Here is a 25515-nt window from a genome sequence, read left to right as displayed (position 1 = left end):
TTTTAAACCGTATATTATTGTGTTTTTTAATGTAAGTGCTTCTATTTACATCAGTGAGCGTTTGTTATAGTGCAGACACCGGCAGTCGAGTGAGAAGTTCGGGGGGCGTGGTTGATTTTACATAAAGCGTTTGGTTGGAAGCTCGACTCCGCTCATTATCGCGGCTCCTCCTCTGGCTCCATCAGACAGTCCTTCTGCGCATGTCTGGCTCCAATTTCAGCAGTCTTTTGCGACAGTTTGTGCCCGTCAAGCAGGCGTTTTGCCCTCAAGGCGTTCAATGGCAAAAGGGGCTGTCGCGTCGTCCATATTTTTTACAGTCATTGATCTAAACTGATGGAGGCATAAACGCGATTGATTTTGATGTAATGAATGGTGTTTTGAAATTGAAATGGTTAAAATCATTTATACAAAGTAGTCACTCATTTTGTTTTATTGTCTCTAATATAATAAAAAAGTTGGGGAAGTAACTTTTTTCTTTGTTGTGATTGTGAGTGTTCTGCGTTCCCAGAGAAACTTTCATCAGCAAGTGTTGCTTTATTGGAAAATAATCTTCAAGTATAATTTCAGCCCCATAACACTCCTGTTTTGAACAATAGATGAGTTAAAATTGGTAGAAAGTCAGTATTTTTTGAGAAATGGAATACTAAAGTAATTTGGGCAGTTGCACATTTTTTGGACGATAATGGCATTTTGCTACCGCACAGAAAGTTTTGTTAGAAAATCCAGCTGCAATGTACTGTAAAGCTTTATAATAAAATAATTAGTGCCATTCCAGTAGCTTTAAGGTCATTAGTTAAAGAATATATTTTATATTCCCGAACCTCTCCAAAACTGAGGCAGCTGTCTGTCAATGGTTATGCTTTCTGTGATAGCAAATGCACTAACAAAATCATTAAGAACTTAATATTACAGTCACAGTTTCCAAATGTAATTAGAAGAGAATTCCTATTTAAAGATTTTAACAATGTTGAAATTAAAAGATCAAGGAAAGATTATTTGTCTTTTCCCCTTCCTCCTAAAGTTAAGGAGGTGAGCTTCAACATATGAGATTTATTCTACCATCTATTTTTTAAGATTGAAATTCAATTTAGATGTGAATATTTTCTCCTTTTTTTGCGAAAAAGAGATAGAGAGTTTGGAAAAAAATTTTTTTTTTATTGTGACATGGTGCTTCCCTTTTGGTCAGAGATTCAGACGTGGTTATGGTCAAGGAATATACATTTCCCTCCCCTCACATATAGGACAGTTTGGTACAGTATCTTGCTTGAAAATAAAGAATTTCATTTTGCTGTCAATGTTCTATGTTTTCTTTAAAAATTCCTGATTCACAAATGCAGATAGTTTAAATCTACTCCTAACTTTAATCAGTAGTTGAAAGAGGTAAAACTTCTTTGCAAATCTGTAAAATTTGTGAATGATAAAAAAAAAAAACAAGCTTATGTCTTTTCAGGACTTTTAAGCTAATTTAATTTTCAAAGCCCCTTTATTATAATTTTTATTATTATTTTTATTTTATTGCAATTTATTTAAAAACCATTCTTTTTTATTCTTGAGATCCATATAACATTTGCCTATTTTATTACTCAACCTTGAGATGACAGCATGTAATTTTGTAAGTATGTACCATTTTGTTTGTATTTTCAGCTTGATACAATTTAAAAAAAATAAAATCTAATCTAAACCACTCATCAATCAATCACTCAAAATTGTTATTCTTCAAATAATTTGGTAGACACAAGACATGATTCATCCTAATGGATATTACTTTTGAAATCATTCAAAATGTATGATATTCTACAGTAAAAGCCCATTGCTCAGCATAATTTAAGCTAATGACTATTAATTCAGAAAGTGCAAATGGAAAAGCCTCACACATCACACATGCTGTACAACTACTGTGCATTTTATTTCCTAAAAGAAAAAATCTCAAAAGCTGGTGTTTCTTTCCTTGACAGATCATTTCAAGTCACATAATAAACAAGTCTTCAAGTCATGTGTTCTTGTTTGTTTCAAAGGTAAGAAGAGGTTTAAAATTCTGCATCATACTACAACAGTGCCCTAATGGCTTACATTCAGACGTAAAACTGAAGTGTGCAACTTTTGTTAAAACAGCTATGCAGAGATGTTAAACAAATAAGCCAATAATAGACTGAAATCCCCAGTTGATTTACAGATTTAATTATTTAAATATTTATTTATAAAAATGATGATGACTAAAAATGTGTCTAAAATTACTTTATTGGTTCAATTTTTAGAGTTGAGATCAAAGTTTCATAACGGAAAACTGTCATTGATCAGGAAATATACACTGTAAATAAAATTACTGTAAAACTTAGAGTAACTTACTGGCAATTTTGGTTGCCAGTAAAACTGCACTGTAAAAAAATCTGTAATTTTATGGTTTAATTTCGGAAGCTGGGGTACCAGAAAATAAGTCAAATAATGGCCGTTAAATTACAGAAATTTACTGTAAAATAACAAACATTGAATTGCAGAAATTTCCTTGAATTTAAATTGCTGGTAAATTTCTGTAACTCAATCTCTGTTATTTTACAGTAAATTTCTGTAATTTCACAGCTGCTGGAAGTAAACCGTAAAATTACAGATTTTTCTTTACAAATTTACAAGCACACTGTAAATTAATAATTACTAGGGGTGTGACGAGATGTTTACTACATGAGAAGATACATGAGATTGGGCTGAGGAGAAAAAGACGATACAAGATTTTTACCCAATTTTTAAGAAATCGTCTCTTATTCAACTGAAAAAAAATCACAAATTGCAAAACTTCTGTGTTTTTTTTATCAACTTGAAATGAATGTTATTTTAATGAATTCCTTATAATAAAATGCATGCAAAACTGCTAAATATGTGAATGGAAATTTTATTTATTTATTTTTAATCATTTTAAATATTAGCAAAACATTTGCTAATATATGAATGTAAAATAGATTTTTATGTAACTGAAAAAAAATCACGAACTGCAACAACATTTAGATGTTTTAAAAAAAATGTATATATATATATATATATATATAATGAATGGTATTTTAATTCTATTATAATGAATTCTATGCCATAAGGGACATGCAAACACTATATTTAGCTGTATACTCTACTGCTTTTCCACTGTACAATTTCACATGAGAAATTTAACTCCTTTCCACAAATTATTTTATAATTTTTTGGTATTTCATTTTTAATTTAATAAATTAGTTTCACTTTTATTCAGCAACATTTCATTCATGCTCTCGTAACTCACTCTGAGCTACTGGTTGTGATCATGCGAATATGAAGTAAGGACTTTTAGGAGAGAGTTGTTTAATGTAATTTCATACCACACGCGAATATAAAAAAAAAAAATCAGCTTTTCCCGGACAGCACAAACGTGTGTTCGGTGATGATGAAGGCGGGTGTCTCGGGTTTCTAAGAGTTCAGCGTGTATGTGTCTGTGGTTCTTTACTCTCTCAGTAGGTGCAGAGAATAGTGTCAAACAGCCGTGTGTGTATGGCTTATCCTGTCACTAAATGCAACTAAACTTCATACACGACGGTGGTTTGATTACGGTGTTTACATGTCTGAACTTCAATATTGCCACTAAAATAGGAATACTCCACATGTCCTAATTCCATTTGTTTTTAATGACGATTATGACTTTAAGCATATTTGAAGTTCTATTTCATTGCATGGTTACGAACTATAATGTCTTTGGCTGCGGTTCTAGCCTATGTTGGACCCAGCAGCCGCTGAACTCGAGGTTATGCCACACTCTCCCAAGTGACACGTGCAAGGCTAGCCTAGGTTGCCAGGTGTGTGCAAAGCACCTAATTTGCAGTTCAAATCCAATCCTCCCTGCAATCTTCAATGGTAATTTCACCCTCTCTCACGAGAACTCATCATATGAGATCTTGTCACACCCCTAATAATTACAATTGTGATGTTAAAAATACAGCACAACTGTACTTATTTATAGTCTTACTGGAAACCAGAGAGTTACTGTAAATTTTTACAGAACAGACATTAACAGAGATCATTTTTTATAGTGTACTGTAAGGAAACCTGTTTGAAAACAGCCATTATTAGGAAAATTACACACTTCAGCTTTCACTCAACATATACAGAAGAGAACTGATAATATACATAAAGGTGTTTGAAGGTGAACCACTTTTCCAATTCACAAAACATAAACCAAAGAAAATGAAAACTCTTGAGGGATTCAATTGGAAGACAATGCAAGAATTCTAAAAGCTTATGTCCAACGTTAACATGGGAAACCTGAGAAAAGAGGGAAAATAATACAGCAAAACAGGAAGAAACATGCGAGAGACATCAAATGCCAATGTGTTGACTTTAAAAAGGAATGTAACCAAATGCATTTCTTTCTGAAACATGTTTCTATGGACCAGGCCACGTTCAACTCAAATCTAAAAGCGGTCAGATTTTACAGTACAACCGATTCATGTACAAAAAATGAACAGCAATAACCAACCTATAGTGGACAGAAAACAATTAGGAAATGCATAAACTCAGTGAGCTTTCAGCCGATTTTGCATTGGTAATTCCCTTATAGACTATTTGAAGTTCAGTCCATCAGGAGACTTGTGAGGTCATGATATCACTTGTGCCACATAAAATCAAAGCACAAACAATACAGCAAGATCTAATGATGTTTAAGCTGAGTAAATCATTTAGCACCCCAAACGAATGAAAGATCCAACGAACGCAGCACCTAAAAGTGATTTGTCAAAGCCAGGGAATCTGGTACAATAAATAAGCACCGACGTTTCCTGAAAAGCCAGGGTTACAGTAAAGTTTTCTGAAGGGTTTTTTTTTTTTTTACAAAAAAACAACAACAATGTTCAGAAAAACAGATCTCATTGAAGAGACAGTAGCGTGAACATACCCATGCCACTCCGTGACTTCAAGTTCTCCAAAACACAGACCTTTCTATCCTTGTTGCAGCTGGAGCACTAGTTAAAACTCACTGTTAGAGCTAATGTGCTAAATCGACATGAAAAGATGTTGTTTCAAGTGCTGCAGTAGGAACAGCATTTTGGGTGTACAATGGTTTTGAACACTGATGTACACTAGTTAGCACCTTGAGGAAATTAAAAAGACATTTCGTAGGCGCATGTTCACTTTTAGACCTCATGTAAGAGTAATGTAAACTGTTTAAGCCAATATGTTGACTAGGCCTCTGGATGTATATGCGATTATGAAGTCGTTAACGGTGCACTAAGTGAATTTTGCCAATGATGTCTATATTTGAAAGCACCAAAACAAACATGGCATGTCCATGACCCAACAAAGCAGCACCTCTTCTGGGTTGCAAAACACAGACCCCTTACTATTAATTGGCTGAAAGTGTGTTTTGGGGTCAAAGGTGTTTTTCAAATTTAGCTTAGTGCACCCGGTCACATTTACCGTTGCTGAAATCTCCAGGCATATTTGAATAAAATCAATGTGCGATTAGCTTACGATTTCTGCATGCATATTTTGTCATGCTAATTCTGCGTGAGGAATGTTTGATAGCTGGAAATGTTTACACTGGTAAATATGGCTAATGTGACCACACCTTTTACGTTTTGTGTGTTAATTCAAAACACCAAAATAAAACTGAACGTTTATTTGTATAAAAACGCAGACACTGATCCACCCTCTCCCTGCATAAAATAATAATAATAGTAATTTAGGGTATGTTTACACAACATCAATGCACAAAATTGTGTTTTTGAAATGTTTTGTGTATAGTTAACGCTGTTAAAATGATCACCATTTTAACAAATTTGCAAAAAATACAGAAAATAAATGTTGTAACATGCATCCCAGCAGACACACGACATGCCTGCGCGCAGAGTCAAAAGGGGTGGGATTTATGTGCGCGCGAAGTGAAGAGCGAGGAGCGGGTAAGATGGTTGCGCGTTGGATTTGCTGCGCATGGTGACTGAACCAAAAAGCTAGCTGGATTGTACCAAAAAGCTGAGGATCAGATAGAGGGGTTGGGGGACGGAATTCCGGGAGTTTTCTAGGAGACAGAACAATACGGTAGATGGGTTTGAAATATGGGAGGCTCCCGGGAAAAACAGGAGTGTTGGCAGGAATTTAGTGACCAAAATTCAATGTCTAGTCATCGTCTAAGGACAATGTTATTTTGATGTCCAATAATGACGTCAAATGATGTTGATATTTGGTTAATTTTAGGTTGTATTGGAAAGTGACCAACGTTAAGTCAACATCTAAAACCAACGTCATATTGACGTCAAAGACTGACATCTATTCATCAGGTATTGCAACCAAAATCCAACGTCAGATAGACGTCAAAGTGGTCACACACAACGTCAAGCTGTAACATCATAAGACAATAGCTATGTTTTCATCCAAAAATGCGAATTAACTTTATGCGCAAAACTGAAGTATTGCATAAAAGACATGCGAATGAAGCAAGCGTTTCCATTGAATAAGTCAAAGCGAACAAAATCATCACTTTCTGATTAACTGGTGCCAAATGTCAACAGTAAAAATGGAATTTGCTGCGGTAGGAGAAGCTGCATGAATCTTTTCCTTATTTATTAAATTACTTGTGGCTCAGAAGACAATGCCGATGCGCAAATAATGTGTGGTGGCGTTGGAAGGCCTGAGAACAGGTGCGTTTGACAGTAGTTCTTGACGTTGTTAATAATATAATAACATTAATACTGAAACGGTTAAGGTGTTTTAGAATGACCAAAACATTGCAGATGTTTTACAGTGTTCTCAGCCTGCTGGTTTGTCCATTCACACACATTTTCATCATCATATGATCTCTTATAACAAAATCACATGACCTTTTTTAATACGCATCTTTGGATTTTTCCGGTAAAAGAGTTTCCATTGTAGTTTATACGCATCTTTTCCTATTGAATAAAAAGTTTATCCTACTCAGTTATGCGCATGTTTTTTATGCACATTTTTTAAATTTATGCTCATCTTGCGTTTCCGTCAATCCTTTTTTATGTGCATATCCAAAATGTGCATAAAAATAGGTGGTTTGAAACATAGCTATTGATATTGGTCTTATTTTAAGTTGGACATTGACGTTAGCCTGACAGTCGGTTTTGACGTAGTCCTGTTTTTTTATTTGCAAACAAAATGCATTGTCTTAATGACATTAAGGTACAACTTTAATCAGACGTCATTTTGACATTCTGAGCATGCTGGGATGGCAGGCCAGTAGATGGCGATGTCTGTAAAGAATCATTATCTATTTATTCACTAATATTATCTTTGCTTTGGTCAAGTACTTGCACATGCCTATAGACTGAATATACTGTATACTATGCGAGCACGTCATTACAATACAATTTGCAAGTAGTTTTTGTCGATGATAAATTTGAAATGCTTTTAAAAGTTTGCAGTTTCAGACTCCTAAAACATAAAATGAAAGTCCAAATTAAACTTTTTTTTTTTAAAGTGTGTTCAATTTTTAAGAAAAACAGTGTTGTGTAAACACTCCCTTAACATAAAAATGCTGCAATAAAAACATCTTAAATGACATCTCAGTTGGTGTCATGGATTACTTTAAAAGCACCAGTGAAAAACATACAGTAAATTCGTTTGAATGTGACATGCTTAAAGTGTATAAAACGATTCAGGTTTTTCAAGTTATGTTTTAACCTCTTTGGGAATTAAAAAAATAGCAAAAAATACAAAAACTGTGACCAAATAATTTCAACTTAATACATAAGTGCAGGAAATAAACTAGTTTGGACAAATTGTCAAAATGCAGCATAAAACCTTTCATGATTATTGCTAAAATATGCAAAGCTTCATAATAATGACTGTCGATACCGAACGCATGTTCATACATGATCAAGATAAAACATACGTGCATATTGGAAACGTCAAAGGTCAAGTTGGTCTGAAGATAAAAAGTGCTTTTAAAAAAGATGCCAAGGACTATGTCTCACGATGCACCTTCATTACCAATACAAAAAGTTCTGGTAATGACCCATGCTTGTTTCATATTGGTCATTTAACTTTACTGCTACAATGGCACCATAAAATAGTAACTAGCATGTGTCGGACAATAGATTGCCGAAGGCTGAGACGAAGACGTAGAATTCACATTTGACAATGTCAAGTGTTTACTACACGCATCATTTTAAAGGATGACGAACTCCTATTGCAGTAAACAGGCTTGGATCAGAAATTAAATTATAAAATAGTTTCGAAAAAAAAAGATCAGAATAAATAATCACATGTTCTATGCACTAATTTTCATCTATATGTATAAAACCAGTTTCATAACATCTGCTCTCTTTACAATAAAAAAACACAAACAAAGCACCAAAAACTCACAGTTAAAAACCCACAAACGGTAGTCGTAAAAAGCTGAGATGAAGAGCACAACTTAAAAAGGGCACATGTAAAAATGGGCGTGAAAGGAAGAGAACTAACTGAGGTAAGGCATTAGCTAGACAAGCACGAGGAACTTCACGTCCAGCGGTTGTAAGGCCCTGTGACGTGTGTGAGGGCGTAAGGGGCTGACATGACCAGGCCGTCACGTGAAACTGTTAGCGACTGACGGGTAGGGACCTGAAACTTGTGTCTCTCATCTAAACAAGTCTCGTTTTCGCTGTCTGTGTCTGAATCCACCGGCTCCGACTGATTGTTGAGTCCTAAGCGCTCTGCTTGCTCTTTCTCCCTGGCCTTCTCTGCCCTTTTGGCCTCCCACTGCTGCAGGCCGTGGCCTGGGGCGTTCAGGCTCTTGTGCTGGTAGAAAACCAGAGAGATTCGGGTGGGGTGTGTGCGGTCGGGTCGAAGGATGGGAGTGGTTGCGTGCAGCTCCCGTCGAGCACATTCGATCAGGATGGAACCATGGGAAGGCGCCACTGCGACCCCGCCGATGTTTTTGTCAAGGAAATTGTGCTCGCTGTCTGACCACACTTCCTCTGCTTTGGCCACCTCTGGGGTGACCGGTTGTGCGGTAATGTTCAAACGGCTGTGGAGACCCTCGGCCATCGGCGGGGACAGTGGGGTGGGAGCAGCTCCTCCTTGGAAGCACCGCATTTCCTCAGGCTCGGATTTGAATTTTGGATTCGTCCTTACAGGGTCATTTCTGAATGGTTCCTGTTTGATAGTTCCATGTCTAAAAGGAGGAGAACCATTGAAGTGGGTGGTTCCTCCAGAGGGATCATGAGGGAACTTTGGGAGTGTTGATGTGCCAAAGCTGGAGCCCACAGGAGGTGTGCGGCAGCTGTTACTCTGGTTGTACGAGCCTCCAGAGTGCAAGGGTGAATATTGGCCTCCGATGTCAGGAACGCGCATGGTTGAACTTAAATTAGGCGAATTCTTTTCCGAAAAGGAGGAATTCTCAGTAGAGGTTTGTTTAAAACCTGCAAACAGAAGAAATGTATAATATTTAAAGGTGCCATAGAGAATGTTGAATGTCTGATCTCTACATAGTAGGTATGCGGCTTAGGTTAGTGCAAATATTCTCCAGAAATGGTTTCATATGCTCATTCATAACCACAAGAATTACCCCTACAATGAAAAGCTTGGACTTGGCCATATTTGGTAGGGCTGTAAATATTATTGAGCACTGCTCTGAGGCTTTGAAGCGTTAAAGTATATGATTAATAATAACCTCTACATAAACAGAGGAGTTTATTGGTTTCAGGTTTTTAACTTATATTATTCAGCTATGCCTAGATATATCCAGATTTTAATCTATGGCATCTTCAATGCTTCAATCTGCTGCCGTGAGGACAGGGGCTTACTCTTTGGATTACCGTCTGAAATATTTATGAAAAGCAAAAGATTCACTCTGCCTCACCTTGTCAAAAAACATTACAAAAACATAACACGTAAAGCAGGGCTTTCCAATCTGTTCCTGGAGCCTCTCCAGCGCTGCACATTTTCTTTCACTGAACGCCACTCTGCATCTCTGCTCAAGGAGATATCCACTAATAAGCACATGAGTATATTCAACTGGGTTAAATTAGGAATCCAAAAAGTGCAGTGCTGGAAAGCCTCCAGGAAAAGACTGAAAATCCTTGCTTTCAACATTAAACTTGTATACATGAGGAAGACGGCATGGCTTTTAAGAAGTAAGTCTTAAGTGGCGGGGATACCTTTAGGAGACTCGTTCTTCATTTTCACAGGGGTGACCTGCTTACTGCCCAGGCTGTTTAGTTTCTCAACATGGGCTCTCTTGGCCTCCAGCCTCCTCTTGTGTGCTGACTTGACGGGCTCGGCCAGCAGCCGCACTTCTCTTGGGAAAGCAGAGAGGACCTGCAGAGCCCCAGTTTTTATCTTGGCCCACTGGCCCTCCACTTTGCCAAACTCATCCGTGTCAGAGATCTTGTAGAGCGGCAGGACGTGCAGCTGCTCATCCTCTGGAATGTTGCGCACTGCGCGGTTATCTTCCTTGGTTAAAGTGCATACCTGTGGTTTACAGGAGGAAATTAATTAAATGTGTTTAGATCACCATTTGTCGAATGTGACCTGACTTTAAAGATCAACGTCTGCTTCTACATCATTTTACAGACTTCTACATGCGTCTGTATGCACTTGTTAAGTTGTGATGTATGAAATACTGTTTCCGGGTCTAAGTTGCTACTCATTTGACTTGACTAAATTTTTGTTTAGGACAACTTCTTAGTCATAGCACAAATAAAAGTGAATTTTAGATAAAATCATGGTGTAAACAACAGTCTCTGGAATTGCTGCATCACAGACACCATTTTTTTTAACAGTTTATAAAAAGTGAATCACTTTCTGGCCATTTGATATTAGGCAAGGATATATAAATGTATTGTGATCATAATACATCACTTTGTAAACGTTTATTATTACCATTTGATGAGCCTCCCCATACAGAATAAAGTTTGATAGGGTGTTTTGACACCCGGAATCCGCTTAAAGGTGCAAGATTTAACTTTGACACCCAGTGGTTAAACTAGGTATTGCGTTCCTGGGTCAAAGCACATGCAAGCGCAGGTTGCCAGATTGACAACATTTATTCATTGTGCCTGACTATCGAGACTAAAAGCTTATTTAAATCGTGTTCTAAATAAAAGCAACAGCAAGCAATTGAAGGAATATTTGGCATATTAAAATAAGTTTTTGTCGTAACCAACATCTGTAATTTATATTTTAAAAATGGCATTTACAGAAAATGTGATGACATGATCACCTCAGGTACACCTCATGTGCTTTATTCTTTATTTTATGCTTTATAAGAGACCATTTTTTGGTACTTGAAAAAAAGTTTGAGAACCACTGTTTTAGAGAATAAAAGTGCCACTTCCTAGGAAATGAACATGATATATCAATGATAAAAATTTTTAAAAAGTTGAATATTATAGCTGTAGTAGATGCAATAAACACTCTTGGGATAGGGGGACAAGATTTGACTCAATTAAGCACAAATGTCTTTTTATGTAAATTTAAACTTTAAGTGCACCAAAGTGTTACCATTCCTCATTTTTAAAATGCCATATACTAAAATGTGCATTAAAAATAAGTGGAATGAAATATAGCCTTTAAGTATTACAATTAATAAAAGAGCTCACTCCATTTGAGGTCTACTATAGAAGTAATAAATTGTGACTCAGATCTAGACTTAGCGGAGGTTCATTCCGCTGTGGCGACCCCGGATTAATAAAGGGACAAAGCGAAAAGAAAATGAATAATTGAATGAATGAATGTACCTAGACTTAGCATTTAAGTATTTACTAGGTTTATTACCCCAATCCTTTGAAAACAATGCATTTGAATGAGATTGATGGGTTAATGGTGGATTATTCCGCTGTGGCGACCCAAGATAAATAAGGGACTAAGCCGAAGGAAAATGAATGAATGAATGATGGGTTAACAATGAATTTAAAGAGACTCTGAAGGCACTATTTTTTTCTGAAAAGCTGGAAAGGGATCATTTAAATATCTGCTTGTAGCTGCATTTACCTCTAATTCTAGGTGTCTTGGTTTTTCTAACTGTTTTCTTTTTTTAGTTGTAGAGTACGAGATAAAGCGGAAGGAAATATAGCTATTGTGATAGTGGAGATGAGCCTCACCACAGTGCTTCCATTGGTCATGTTATGTGTGTCTTTGTGGGCATGAGCACAGAAATCCACACATGCTGTCACACCAGAGAACGGTCGACCTTCCCTACAGCCCAGACGACAGTCCTGCCCCCGCTGCTCCTGCTCCACCTGATGGGTACAAACATAAGCAGAGCTCAGTTAGCTTTTTTTTTTACTTTTTATCCCCCCAAAAAACAAGTCACATGATCAGCTTACATACTTGGTTGTGGAAGGCCTTCGGTGCAAGTCTTTTGTACACTGGTGCCAAATCTGATGCCAGATTCTGCAGGTTTTTTTCCAACCTCCCCTCCTGGTCACAAAAAGAAACATTATTGCAGTTTTAAAGATGAGGCAACACTTTATTTTATGTACCATTTGAGTATTAGTACACTGTCTGCTTAATATCAGTTGATATGCTCCTTTAACAGAAATTTAACTGACTATAAGAAATTTTGCAAGTACATGTAAATTTACACTAACCCTAATCCAAATCTTAACCCCAACCTAACAGTCAACTTATAATCTAATGAGAATTAGTTGGCAAGCAAATACAACTTAAATTCAACAAACAGACCATCAAAATAAAGTGTGACCGAAGGTGATTTTGAAAGATCATAAATACACTTTCAATTAAATGTTTGATCAATTTGTTGTAAAAAAAAATCTTGTTCACACGCTCACAAAGCATGCGTTTATTCGATAAAAAGTCCAGCAAAATCAGTGATACTGTAAATATCAATTATCAAAATTAATGGATGTGTTATTATGTTGCTCAGTGGAGTGACTGGTGGTCTTTAAAAGGTGAGTTTCGTTTATTTTAATATCCTGATTATACGACAAACTTTTGGGTTTTGGGTCTCCTTGAAAGATATCCATTGTGTTATGTGGATATTTGCAAGTGTAGTGACTAATTGCTGCGCATTTCTTAAGTTGTTTGTGTTGTGAGAATTTGTAACACGTGTGCTGTCAAATTAATGGTGATCGTTTCTTTATTCGCTGGTGTATTTTTTGTAACTGCATGTGCTTTCTTAAATTGCAGTGCGTTAAGCTCTCTTGGCCACCGTACCTTAGGGCTCATTCACAAAATACTAAAAACAATAATAACAAACCAATTAGAAATATTTAAAGAATTCCTACATAACAGATGTAAATTTTTGCTTTTATTTAATTGTATTTTTTATACTTTTATTTATATTTATTTTAGTCTTTAGTGTCACATGACCCTTCAGACATTCACACACACACATTCACACACACATTCACTATGGCCAATTTAGTTCATTCAGTTGACCTGTACTGCATGTCTTTGGACTTGTTGGGGAAACCAGAGCACAAGGAAAAAACCCATGCGTAAACAGGAAGAACATGCAAACTCCACACAGAAATGCCAACTAACCCAGTCAGGACTTGAACCAGCGGCCTTCTTGCTGAGGCGACAGGTCTAACCACTGAACCACTGTGTCGCCATAATGTAAAAATGTTAAATCTTACTGACACAACTTATTTCACTAAGAATAAATATATGTTTTTGTTTATTTTGTTTATTTGACAGGGGCTTTTCAAATGAATGTTTTCACACAGGGGTGCCCCGGTAGCTCAATGGTTACTAATGTTGCCTCACAGCACGAAGGTCATTGATTCGAGTCCTGGCTGGTCCAGGGGGCATTTTTGTGTAGAGTTCTGTGTGTCAAATTAGTTGTAGTGTATGATATGAGTATGTGTGTGAACCAGAGAGTGTATAAGTGTTTCCATCACTGGGGGTTCATAAACTAGTGGACTCTCAGTGCCAGGTTAGAACAGGAAGGGCATGCGCTGAATAAAACATATGACAGAGTAACAGGTGGTTTATTTAGCTGTGGCAAGCTCTGATAAATCAGGAACTAAGCCAAAAGATAATATCAGAGTTATATTCAGTGTTTGTAATTTAGAAAGCTCCAAAAGCTTGGCTGTTAAATTTACAGTGCTACAATCTATGCAGTTGATCTCGATGGTTTTGTTTAATATCACAACAATAAGTTGCCGGTCCTACAAGTTCTACTTAATAAAATGCTATAAAACTCAGCAAAACTACAAAGGTGTATAAACATTGGGAATTACATTAACCAATTAATTTCTTGATTATTACAGTAGTTGTTTTGTTGTCCACTGAAAAAAAAAACAGTTAGTTCATTGTACATAAAAAAGTGAGTAAACCTGTTGCCTTATGATTAATTTTAAGTCAAGTTAAGTCAACTGCATGTCCTCCCCCTGTCCGGGTGGGTGCTCTGGTTTCCCCCACAGTCCAAAAACATTTGGTTTAGGTGAAATGGGTTAACAGAATTGGCAGTAGTGAATGAATGTTTGTGAATGTGGGTGTCTCCCAGTGCTGGGTTGTGGCTGGGAGGGCATCTACTGCATGTCATGACTGTGTTTGTCCACCAGATGCCACTGTAGTTCGCCAGCAACCCCCAGCGAACTACAGTGGCTTTAGAACTACATTTCCATACATTCTTTCGCGCACACACCCGGTCTGTCATCTACACTGATTTACAACCACAGCTGTCTCCGTTCTCCGTTGATTACCTGGACTATATATATTCAGTCATTCATCCTCCGTTTGTCAGTTGGTCATTGTCGTTTATATCGGTATGTTTGTTCCTGATTCCAGTCTTTAGCCTGTTATTCTTGTTAAAGTCTAGTTCAAGTTTTAGCTGTTTGAGTTCCTGGTTTGTTTGTTTATTTGTTTATTTTGTTTGTTGCTTTGCACTTTGCATTTTTGTATTTTTGTCTCTTTCTCTGCACTTTACATCAATTAAAACTGCACTTGGATTATACACCCCCCCCCCCCCCCCCCCCCCCTTGGTCCTGATCACCATAACGTTACGCTGCATAAAACTTATACTAGAGTAATTGGTAGTGGTGGGCAAAGCGAGGCTTCGTGAAACACTGAAACAGTCGAAGCAAATGTGTCGAAGCTTCGAAACGTTTCGAAACTTCACTCTACAGTGACATTTAGTGGTCATTTTTTATATATATTGCACTGAAACAGCTTCAGCAAAGAACGATTGAACAAATTGAGGGATTAAACCCCACTTTGTGAAAGTGGAATCCTTCAAGTAACATAGTACAGTGGTTAAGGTGTCAGACATCCATGCAGGAGTAGTAGGTTTCGAAGCCAGTCAGTAGCAGTTGTTTTAAAATGCTTTAATACCAGTTGGTAATGCTTTGCTCTTGTATCGTTTTGTTTCAACATTGGTCTGATATCCGAATAAACAATTTGTGAATAAATATGTCTTGTTTTTGTCTTAAAACAGGGTTGTTGCTAGATCAAAAACGGTGGCCTGAAGTTATCAAGAATTATTTATATTATTCATTAAATTTCCCATTTATTGTATTTTATTAATGTCTACCCAAACCCTAAACCCAACCATACTGTAAAAATATTTATTATTGTTTTACAGTGTTACAAAAATGATGCTAAATTGATGGCGTAACTGTAGCTGTATCCTATTTAGGCTACACAAAACAGAAACATGATTAAAATACATAAAACCATGATTTCGAAGTCGGGATTCGAACCCAAAACATCATGCTAAGCATAGAATCAATAAGCAAACCGACAGTGCTCTAAGCCATTTGAGACAGAGATAATTTGGAGACCTTGGCAGTCAAATTAGGATTCACCAGGTCTCGAAACGTTTCTAAGCTGATCGATGCTTTGAATCGCTTTAGTCACGTGACTAGGTGTTTCGAAACACTTTAGTCACGTGACTTGGGTGCTTCGGATCATGCTTCCGTGCAGTGATTCGAAACACTTGCGCTTCGGGATCTCGACACTGTGTCAAAACATCAGTTTCACGTCAGCCATCCCTAGTAATTGGTAGTTGTTTCCAATGGGGACTAAGCCAAAAAAGAGTTAGAGAAATGTTAGGTCAACTTAACAGTTACAATGGCAACAAAAATATAGTCTACTTGTCACTGTTAAGGCAGCAGGTTTACTCACTTTATAAAGTAATTCATCACTTTTTTTAAAGTGTATTTTGAATTTTACATTATCTTGATGCCTCCATTGAAGCATGTTGAGGTCCCCTAAACTGGGCTCTGGTTTCTTATATGCACTTAACAAAATCACTCCACCACTGCAATTCAGACACCTAAATCGGTTGATAGCGTAACTATGAGTATCAATGTAAAAAGACAACTTGTTTCTATTGAAAAGCAGGTTCATGACTTTTAAACTACTCAATTGTACAACATGTATTTTAGCACCTGCAACTATTCTGTGCATTTGCCATTGATGCGAGTCACATCATGTGAGTAATTTTATACTAACCTAATGCCAACAGAGGGAAACGGGTAAAACTGATTCAGGTAAACAATGTAATTCAGGCATGCTCACACAGGATAGTTAAATATCGCTTTTAAAGTTGATTTTAAAAATCAGCATATGTTTGTGTCGGAGCGAAATATTCCCATATAGAGATCTGATGTATGGAAATATGTGAAACTTGCATATATGACATAGAAGTCCATATTTGGAATTTTGTTATATAAAATATGTCACAAATTCAACATATATTTCATAATATTGAAATGGGCTCATACATATTTTCTTCCGACCATTGGATTTACAAATATGTAAATATAAGTTTTCTAGAACAAAGACATTTGATCATATTACTCCAGTTCTTTCTAGATTCTATCACTGTTTTATTGCTCTTATCTGTTAAATCTCTCTTTTATATTCTGCTTCTCTGTTTTTAGCACTCCTATGTACAGCACTTTGGTCAACCTTGGGGTTTTTTAAATGTGCTCTATAAATAAATATTGTATTGTTTTGTATTGTACATTGCATTGGCTCCCTGTTAAATATCGTATACGTTTAAACATTTTATTGACTACCTACAAATTCATCAATGGCTTAGCTCCCCAGTATTTGAGGAAGTTCCTGGTGTATTATAGCTCCTCACGTCCACTATGCTCAATTAATTCTGGACAATTGATTATTGTCCAGAATCTTTCTCATATCTGGTATTATTAGCCCCCTGAATTATTAGCACCCCTGTTTATTTTTTCCCCAATTACTGTTTAATGGAGGGAATATTGTTTCAGCACATTGTTTAAAAAACTTATTTCTAATAACTGATTTATTTTATCTTTATCATGATGACAGTAAATAATATTTTACTAGATATTTTTCAAGCTACTTCTATACAGCTTAAAGTGACATTTAAAGGCTTAACTAGGTTAATAAACTTAACTAGGCAGGTCAGGGTAATTAGGCAAGTTATTGTATAACGATGGTTTGTTCGGTAAACCATCGGAAAAAAAATTAGCTTAAAGGCCATTTTGTCCCAAAAATGATTTAAAAAAAATTAAAACTGCTTTTATTCCAGCCAAAATAAAACAAATAAGACTTTCTCCAGAAGAAAAAAATATTATCACATACTGTCAAAAATTCCTTGCTCTGATAAAAATCATTTGTGAAATATTTAAAAAAAGAAAAAAAAAAAATCAAAAGGGGGCTAATAATTCTGACTACAACTGTAAATCAGACGTCTATCTTAAATATCCGATGAATTTTTCCAGTGTTGAAAAATAAAGCGAATGTATAAACGCCTTTCCATCCAATGCTCACCTCCTTAGGAGAGTCTCCCTGCAGTCTGAACTTGCGGGGTGTTTTGCTGCGTGCAAACTTGCAACCATTGAAGTACATACTCCAGGAGCAACCGAATGAGAAAGAGGCACCGCAGGTCTCCGGGTCCAGACCCTGACATGCACAGGTACGACTAACAGGAGAGATGAAGAAGAGGAGGTCAGTTACTGTGTAGTAATAAACTGTACTTTATTACATTGCCCTCTCAAGTGCTTGATTCTGATTGGCCACTTGCTACATTACAAGGTTATTTGTAGGACACAACATTTGGGTTCAGAAAGTAAAAAAAAACATTCATTTTCTCCACGGCAAAAATGATTTTGAACAAAAACTGATAACATTTAAAAACAAAAGCCTGTTTTGAGCTTTGAGGCTGCTGATATACATCAGTTGTATGTGTCTCTCAGGTTTCATCTAAAATACCTTAATTTGTCTTCTGAATGAAGGTATCGGGGGGGATTGGAATGACATGAGGGTGAGTGATTACTCATTCATTCATTTTCTTTTCGGTTTAGTCCCTTTGATAATCAGGGGTCACCACAGCGTACGCTGCGGATGCCCTTCCACCTGCAACCCATCACTGCGAAAAATCCATACACACTTATTCACACACATACACTACAGACAATTTAGCTTACCCAATTCACCTATAGCACATGTCTTTGGACTATATATATATATATATATATATATATATATATATATATATTAGCGCTGTCAAAATTAGTGCGTTAACGCATGCGATTAATTTTAATTAATTAACGTTTTAAAAAAAATTAACGCAATTAACGCAGTTGCAGGTTTTTTTTACTTCCTGTTTTGGTGGACGTGTGTTTAACATGTAAGAAATGTGGATAAGATGAGGGAAGCACTTTTTGAAGGCAAGTTTTAGTATAAAACAATTAGTCGCATCACCAGGCTCTCCAAAGTTTAAATTTCGACTTCTGTTGTTGATACCGCATGGCGAACAGAAAGAAAATCCTCCACATTTCGTGACTCGGTGTTCCTTTAATGTTATAAAATCACTGCTTAGGCTACACGGTAGAATTTTAATAAAAGTATAATCTTAATCATATTAAAATCGGAGTATTGGTGTCTTATGTGAATGTACTCAGAAAGTCTCTGGTGAAGTCGCGAGCTGTCAAAGACAGGGCATTACTCTGCCTTTCAGCATGAGCCCTCCAAGTTTAGCGTGTTTCCTCATTAAACGCAACGAAAGCGTTTGCTTCGCGTTGTTGTGGCAGAATCCTTGTGAAATACAGTAATACTTTAGGACGCTTAGTTTAAGCAAATTTGATGAACGTGATCATGCGTGTTGAATCTGAGGGGAGTCGCTCCAGTATGGAAGGCCGTTGGGGCCAAAACGTCTGCAGCGCGTTGTGTGTGTGTCTGTGTCAGGCCCGTTGAGGGGTGTCAGGGGTGGAGTGAGCGACGTATCTGAGTAGGGGCGTGTGCGCGCGAGACCTACCTGAAGGATTGTGGGGGTGAGTTGCGCGCAACATAGGCTACCTGAAGAGCTAGGAGGGATGCAGGGGAGAGGGGTGTGCAATGTATTTAACGACTGGTTTGCGAGAAATTATCATTCATTAGCGGGCATTTGGGAGTCTCTGTGCACTTGTGGGATACTCCTAGTCTTAGCAACTGGATGAATGTAAAGGAGGATTAAGCAAACTTGTTTCTACTCTATAACTAATGTTCTCAACTCACAGCAGTAAAACTTTACAATGAGTGCAACAGTTTGTATTCTATTTAATAATAATATAGTTTATTATTATAATTTTTCATTTTCAATATCTGCAATTCCTGTATTTTGGCATTTGCAGTCCACTTAGAATCCAACATGGAAATCAATGTTTTCTTTATTGGCATTGATTGTTTTGAAATTGAAACGGCATTAACATGCCTGTGTTTTAATTTCTTTAATAAATATGGCTGTCAAGCCAGGATCTTGATGGTTTATTGTGGGTATGTTGTTTACATGAAGAAATCTGTTACAAGTTAAACAAAAATTCTATTAAACAATTATATTTGAATTTTAATTCTAATAAACAATTATATTTTGAATTTAAATAGTTTTTGTCTTGCGTTTACATTAATTTTACATTTGAATAGCCAAAATTAAGTTTCAGTATTTTAAATGTGATTAATCGTGATTAATTTTTAAAAAAATGTGCGATTTAATTAGTTAATTTTTTTAATCGATTGACAGCACTATTATATATATATATATATATATATATATATATATATATATATATATATATATATATATATATATATATATATATATATATATATTTATTTATTATTATTTTTTTTAATGTTACATTTATAATTTAATACTATAATATATATATATATATAACCCTCGCCATAAAGCGATTCACCTTTCATAGGTTCGCTGTTTCGTGGATTTTTTAATGCAATTTGACATTTTTCACACATTTTGTTCTGCATCCTATTGGCTGTAGACCATTGTCAATCAAACTCCTCCTTGCCATTTTTCCTATACAGTACAGAATACATTCAGCTTGCCAAATTGACATAAATGTGTGATCGTTAGCAGTATGACTCTGAACTGCTGTACTGGGATGTGTTTCCGAAAATCATCGTTAGCCAACTATAGTCGCAAATTTGTTGTTATGAACAAAGTTCGTTGATTTGGTGTTTCCCAAATCCATCTGTCCAATGAACATTCGCAAACTGCGTTGTAAACTAGTATGCTTGCGACTACACCTCTGGAGCTGTAGTTGGTTAAACATAGTTCTTGGCTGTTTTATTCCCAGTTATCCCCCTATGCCCTATTCATTTAGAACATTCTAACATTTAAACTTGGAATTATTTTTTAAAAAAGCATTAAAGCACATCTTTAGTCTCAGATTTCTGACACTTCTATACAGCTTAAAGTGACATTTAAAGGCTTAACTAGGTATATTAGGTTAAATAGCAGATTAGGGTAATTAAGCAAGTTAGTGTATATCAATGTTTTGTTCTGTAGTCTCAAAATATATATAGCTTAAAGGGGCTAATAATTTTGACCTTAATGTTTTTTTAAAAATTCAAAACTGCTTTTATTCTAGCCGAAATAAAACAAATATTATCAGACATACTGTGAAAATTTCCTTGCTCTGTTAAGCATCATTTAAGAAACAGTTAAAAAAGAAAAAACATTCAAAGAGGGATAATAATTCTGACTTCAACTGTACATTTATTATATAGATTATTATCTACATAATTTAACAAATAAGTTATTTAATGTTTTTTTTTTTTTTTTTGGTGTATTAATACTTTAAGTAATGATCACTGAATTGCCACTCTAGATTAAACCAACCCTTTAACTTCTACGACTTACAACTAAACTATCCAGCTCTTTTTAGCAGGGATTATACAGTCACAAACTGATCGTGTGAAGGAGTTGGTGCGAAGAAAAGTTCTCATGCTGCTCCGACACTTCATCAAGAGCAACCTCCAAATGTTCTTTTGTGTTAGTGTGAGGGAGTGTGTGTGTGAATCATTCCCACACTCTGTCCGTATGTTACTCGTGACTCACTCCTCATTGAGGGCACAGCGTCGGCTAGTGGGCGAGCCATATTTGCAGAGCGTCTGCGTGAGCTCCTGGTACAGCCTGTCAGCCACGCTGCGTGGGATCCCCTCCCAGGCCAAGATGAGGATGACTATTACTGCGTTCTGACAGCAGTGACCAGCACGCTGCCGCACGAGACACAGCAACTTCTCCTGCTCACTGCCTCGACGTATGATCTGGAGAATAAACACATGTTATATGAGGGAACAGACATTCTGCAAGCTCTTCTTCATGGGCTGCTGCGTTTTATACAGGTCACTTACCCACTTGGCGATTGGACAACCCTGTGAGCTTCGACCCTCTTTGCCAGTGTACACTACGACCTCCACACGAACTGCATTACCTTTCTCACCATATCTAAGAAGAATATAGTGCAGTGTGTTAAGCACAGTATAAAAAGTAGCAAGTAGTGTTCATGCAACACATACAGTCACTGTTTGTGAAGTTTATTTATAAACTAATTTCGAGAGGATCACGTGCTTATGACTGCTTGCAGCTGGTCCTACATTATTCAATTTATGATTCACCAATCAGGCGATTCCAATCCACTATAAATACCCTTAATTTCCATATAACCGTCATCTTCATTTTGAAGCATCCCCCCTTCCACCTCTACTCCTCCTCCTCCGTTCCTAGATGGGTGACACGGTGGCCCAGTGGTTAGCACTGTTGCCTCACAGCAAGAATGTTACTGGTTCTAGTCCTTACCAAGCCAACCGATGTTTCTGTGCGAAGTTTACACGTTCCCCCTGTGTTCAAGTGGGTTTCCCCGGATTCCCCAGTTTCCTCCCAGCGTCCAAAAACATGCAACTTAAGTTAATTGACTAATCCAAATTGGCACCATAGACATGCTCCTAGTAAAGCTGCGGTCACACTGAACTTGTCTCCCCATAAACTTCCATTCATACGCACACGAATGCGTCAGATCGGAAACACAGGGTCATGCGTCAAGTTTCGCAGGTTGCTGCAGTGCAAAGTTCAAGCTTGGTGAACTCTGACCTGTGAAATCGCATCACTAGACTGCGTGAGACAAATTGAGGATCAAAACATGACCTGTCTGTACAGAAATTTTAAATATGAAGCAATCGCTTGCTTTTTAAATGTCTAATCATCTTGTTTAATCCCGCCCCTTTTCGCAGAGCCGTTCGACAGAATTTCGCAAACTCAAACTCTGGTGTGACTGTAGCTTTAGTAGTTAGCTCTTAAGTGCAATCACTATCTGTTCATTAGCTACTACAGCAGGGGAGTTCTCAAGATCTACCTGAGCTCAAACTCCCCTCTCGCCTTGCAAACGAGAGGGAGCCCCGGGCTTGAAGATCTTATGAGCTCAGGGCTCTCTCCCGGGACAGCATGCCAAACAAGCTTTATAATCAATCATCAGCTAAGTGTGAACGCTTAAAAAGCCCTATTTGAAGTTATCCTTACAGGTTTAAAAGTGAAGTTACAATAATAAAATTTAGATTTCAGTTTCAGTCTGTTAGTTTTAAGAATATCTACTAGCTGTGTGCTCCAAAAAAGTGACAGTGAATTTGCGTGTAGACAATATTAAACTGCCAACATTTTTTTCACATCACCTCATACTTCAGTTTCTCACTAAATCTTGACCAATCAAATGCTCTCTGACATGCACCCCCCTCCCCTTTTAAGCACTTGTCATTTGCTTGCATTTGATTTGCTTGAGCTCAAGCACTCTCATTGGCCCGGTGAGGCGGTGATCTTGCTGTGGGGCAACAGTGCTAACCACTGGGCTGCCAGGCCGCCTAATCTAGGTGAAAAGGGGAGGAGAAGGAGAGAAAGGGGAGATTCTTTCAGACAAATGAATACTGGTTATTTATAGCTACTTAGGAATCATAGAATTGGAGGATCATTATTAGCTAATGCGGGACGGCTGTGGTCAATTATAAGCATGTGATCCTCTCAAAATTAGTTTATAAATAAACTTCACTAAACTTCAAACTAACTTTTCAGTTTCATTGATATTGTAAGATGTTTGTAAAATGACAAAAGGTTGTGCATGAAGAAGGCCAAAGGGACAACACTTTCAGACACAACAAGAGAAGTTAGTCATCTGCGATTTCCAAAATATTGCATCTTTACAGCGTCACTAACTCACTCATTTAAGTCGTCCCAACAGGCTGGTCATTTCTAAATGACAAATACATAAGAGGAAAGCATAATGCACTGAATCTCAATGGGCAGTCTGTTCAACAATGCAAACTAAGGAACATTTTTTCTAAAAAGAACCAAATGTAACTTATTCTGACCTTTCAGCGAAAAGAAAAGTGACTCATTGCTAAAAAAGCACACATTTTCCATCTAAAATGACAAAATACAGGAAACTACAAACCAGCAGGGCAGCCAAGCAACACATAAACCTTGAGAGAGATGACGAGGTTTAGGGTGACTGGTACTGTAATACACTTCATATGTAATTTTGGTATGTTCTAAATGGGATATATTGACCTCTAGAAAGCATTCCAGAGTGAAAACATCTTTTAAAACAGAAAACGGGCCCTTGAAAATGAAAGATTTTGATAGGTAAAACTGCTGAAAACTTCAGGCCCCAATGATCCTTTGCACAGGGAAGAACAGTGTTATATACACTTAACTGCCGCTTTATTGGGTACACCTGTCACGGTTGTGGATACATCTGCTCCTTATTTGAAGTGTCTGCGTTGTGTGACAGTTCATTATTATGATACGTGTTTCTAAGTATGTGTGCCTTTCTCTCTCTGTGTTTGTGTGGGTGTCGCGTGGCTGTCAGTGGGTGTTTGTTTTCATGTCATCAGCTGAGCGGTCACATGATCTTTGTTACCGGAACTGTTCCGTAGCGCCGCTCGGCTGATAATCAGCGCGCTACAGGTGTAGCGCATTTTTTGTGCCTATAAATGTTCAGCGTTCCTGTCTCACGTTGTCAGTTCGTTGTTTTGCTCACGGTTCTTTGTGTTTTGTCAGGCTCCTCTCTTCGCTGGTGGTGAGTGGTCTGGTTGTATTCCATGTTGCAGTATCTGATGCTTCCTGTTTCTTCCTGATGAATGTGTGATCCGCTCTGTTGATGAAGTACATCTGAGACATCCCGGTCTCTTCTATGACGAATGTTTTATCTGCTCTGTTGATGAGTTTTATGAACATTTGATCAGTGTTGCCGAACCAGATCACCACTATATTATTCACCTGTTCAGTGCCTCCAGCCACTCACCATTATTCTGTCTATTTGTGAGAACTATATTAAAAGACTTTGTTTTTCTTGCAATATGGTTCCTCATCTTTTGTCACGTGACAACACCTAAATAGTTCTGGGTTGGACCCATTTTGCCCTTTTGAACTACCTTAATCCTGCATGACATAGATTCAACAAGGCACTGAAAATATTCCTCAGAGATTTTGGGCCATGATGGAATCATGCAGTTGCTGCACATTTGTCGGCGGCACATCCATGATGTGAATCTCCCATTCCACCACACCCCAAAGGTGCTCTATTGGATCAGGATCTAGAGACTGTGGAGGCCATTTGAGTACAGTCAACTCATTGTTATATTTAAGAAACCAGTCTGAGATGATCTGCACTTTATGACATGGTGTGTTATCCTGCTAGAAGTAGCCGTCGGAATATGGGTTCACGGTGGTCATAAAGGGATATACATGATCAGCAATGATACTCAGGTAGGCTGTGGCATTGACGCGATGATCATTTGGTACTAATGGGCCTAAAGTGTGCCAAGAAAATATCTCCCACACCATTACACCACCCCCTCCAGCCTAAACCGTTGATTAAAGGCAGGTTGGATCCATGTTTTTATGATGTTAAGGCTAAATTCTGACCTGACCATCGAATATCGCAGCAGAAATCGCGACTCATCAAACCAGGCAGCATTTTTTCTAATCTTCATTCATTCATTTTCTTGTCAGCTTAGTCCCTTTATTAATCTGGGGTCGCCACAGCGGAATGAACCACCAACTTATCCAGCAAGTTTTTACGCAGCGGATGCCCTTCCAGCTGCAACCCATCTCTGGGACACATCCCCACACACACACACACACACATTCACACACTACGGACAATTTAGCCTACCCAATTCACCTGTACCGCATGTCTCTGGACTGTGGGGGAAACCGGAGTACCCGGAGGAAACTTACGCGAACGCAGGGAGAACATGCAAACTCCACACAGAAACGCCAACTGAGCCGAGGATCGAACCAGCGACCCGGCGACCTTCTTGCTGTGAGGCGAA

General features: G+C 37.5%; 1 protein-coding gene across 4 annotated transcripts in view; it reads right to left on the bottom strand.

Annotated features, from left to right (window-relative positions):
• Positions 1 to 4334: 4334 nt before the first annotated feature.
• Positions 4335 to 25515, bottom strand: part of tet1 (tet methylcytosine dioxygenase 1) — an 87834-nt gene continuing 66653 nt past the window's right edge. For all 4 annotated transcript variants that reach the window (XM_021472701.3, XM_068218728.2, XM_073920049.1 and 1 more), the window contains 7 exons: positions 21547 to 21640; positions 21251 to 21459; positions 17683 to 17833; positions 12286 to 12375; positions 12057 to 12194; positions 10113 to 10425; positions 4335 to 9374 (listed from right to left, as the gene is read on the bottom strand). In XM_021472701.3, coding sequence (XP_021328376.2) covers positions 8473 to 9374; positions 10113 to 10425; positions 12057 to 12194; positions 12286 to 12375; positions 17683 to 17833; positions 21251 to 21459; positions 21547 to 21640 — 1897 coding nt within the window. In that variant the 3' untranslated portion in view covers positions 4335 to 8472. The remainder of the gene's footprint in view (positions 9375 to 10112; positions 10426 to 12056; positions 12195 to 12285; positions 12376 to 17682; positions 17834 to 21250; positions 21460 to 21546; positions 21641 to 25515) is intronic.

This window comes from Danio rerio, chromosome 13 (genome assembly GCF_049306965.1).
Source record: "Danio rerio strain Tuebingen ecotype United States chromosome 13, GRCz12tu, whole genome shotgun sequence".
Taxonomy (NCBI): Eukaryota; Metazoa; Chordata; class Actinopteri; order Cypriniformes; family Danionidae; genus Danio; species Danio rerio.
The sequence above is the reverse complement of the archived record's forward strand: the minus strand, read 5'-3'. Positions and strand labels throughout refer to the sequence as shown.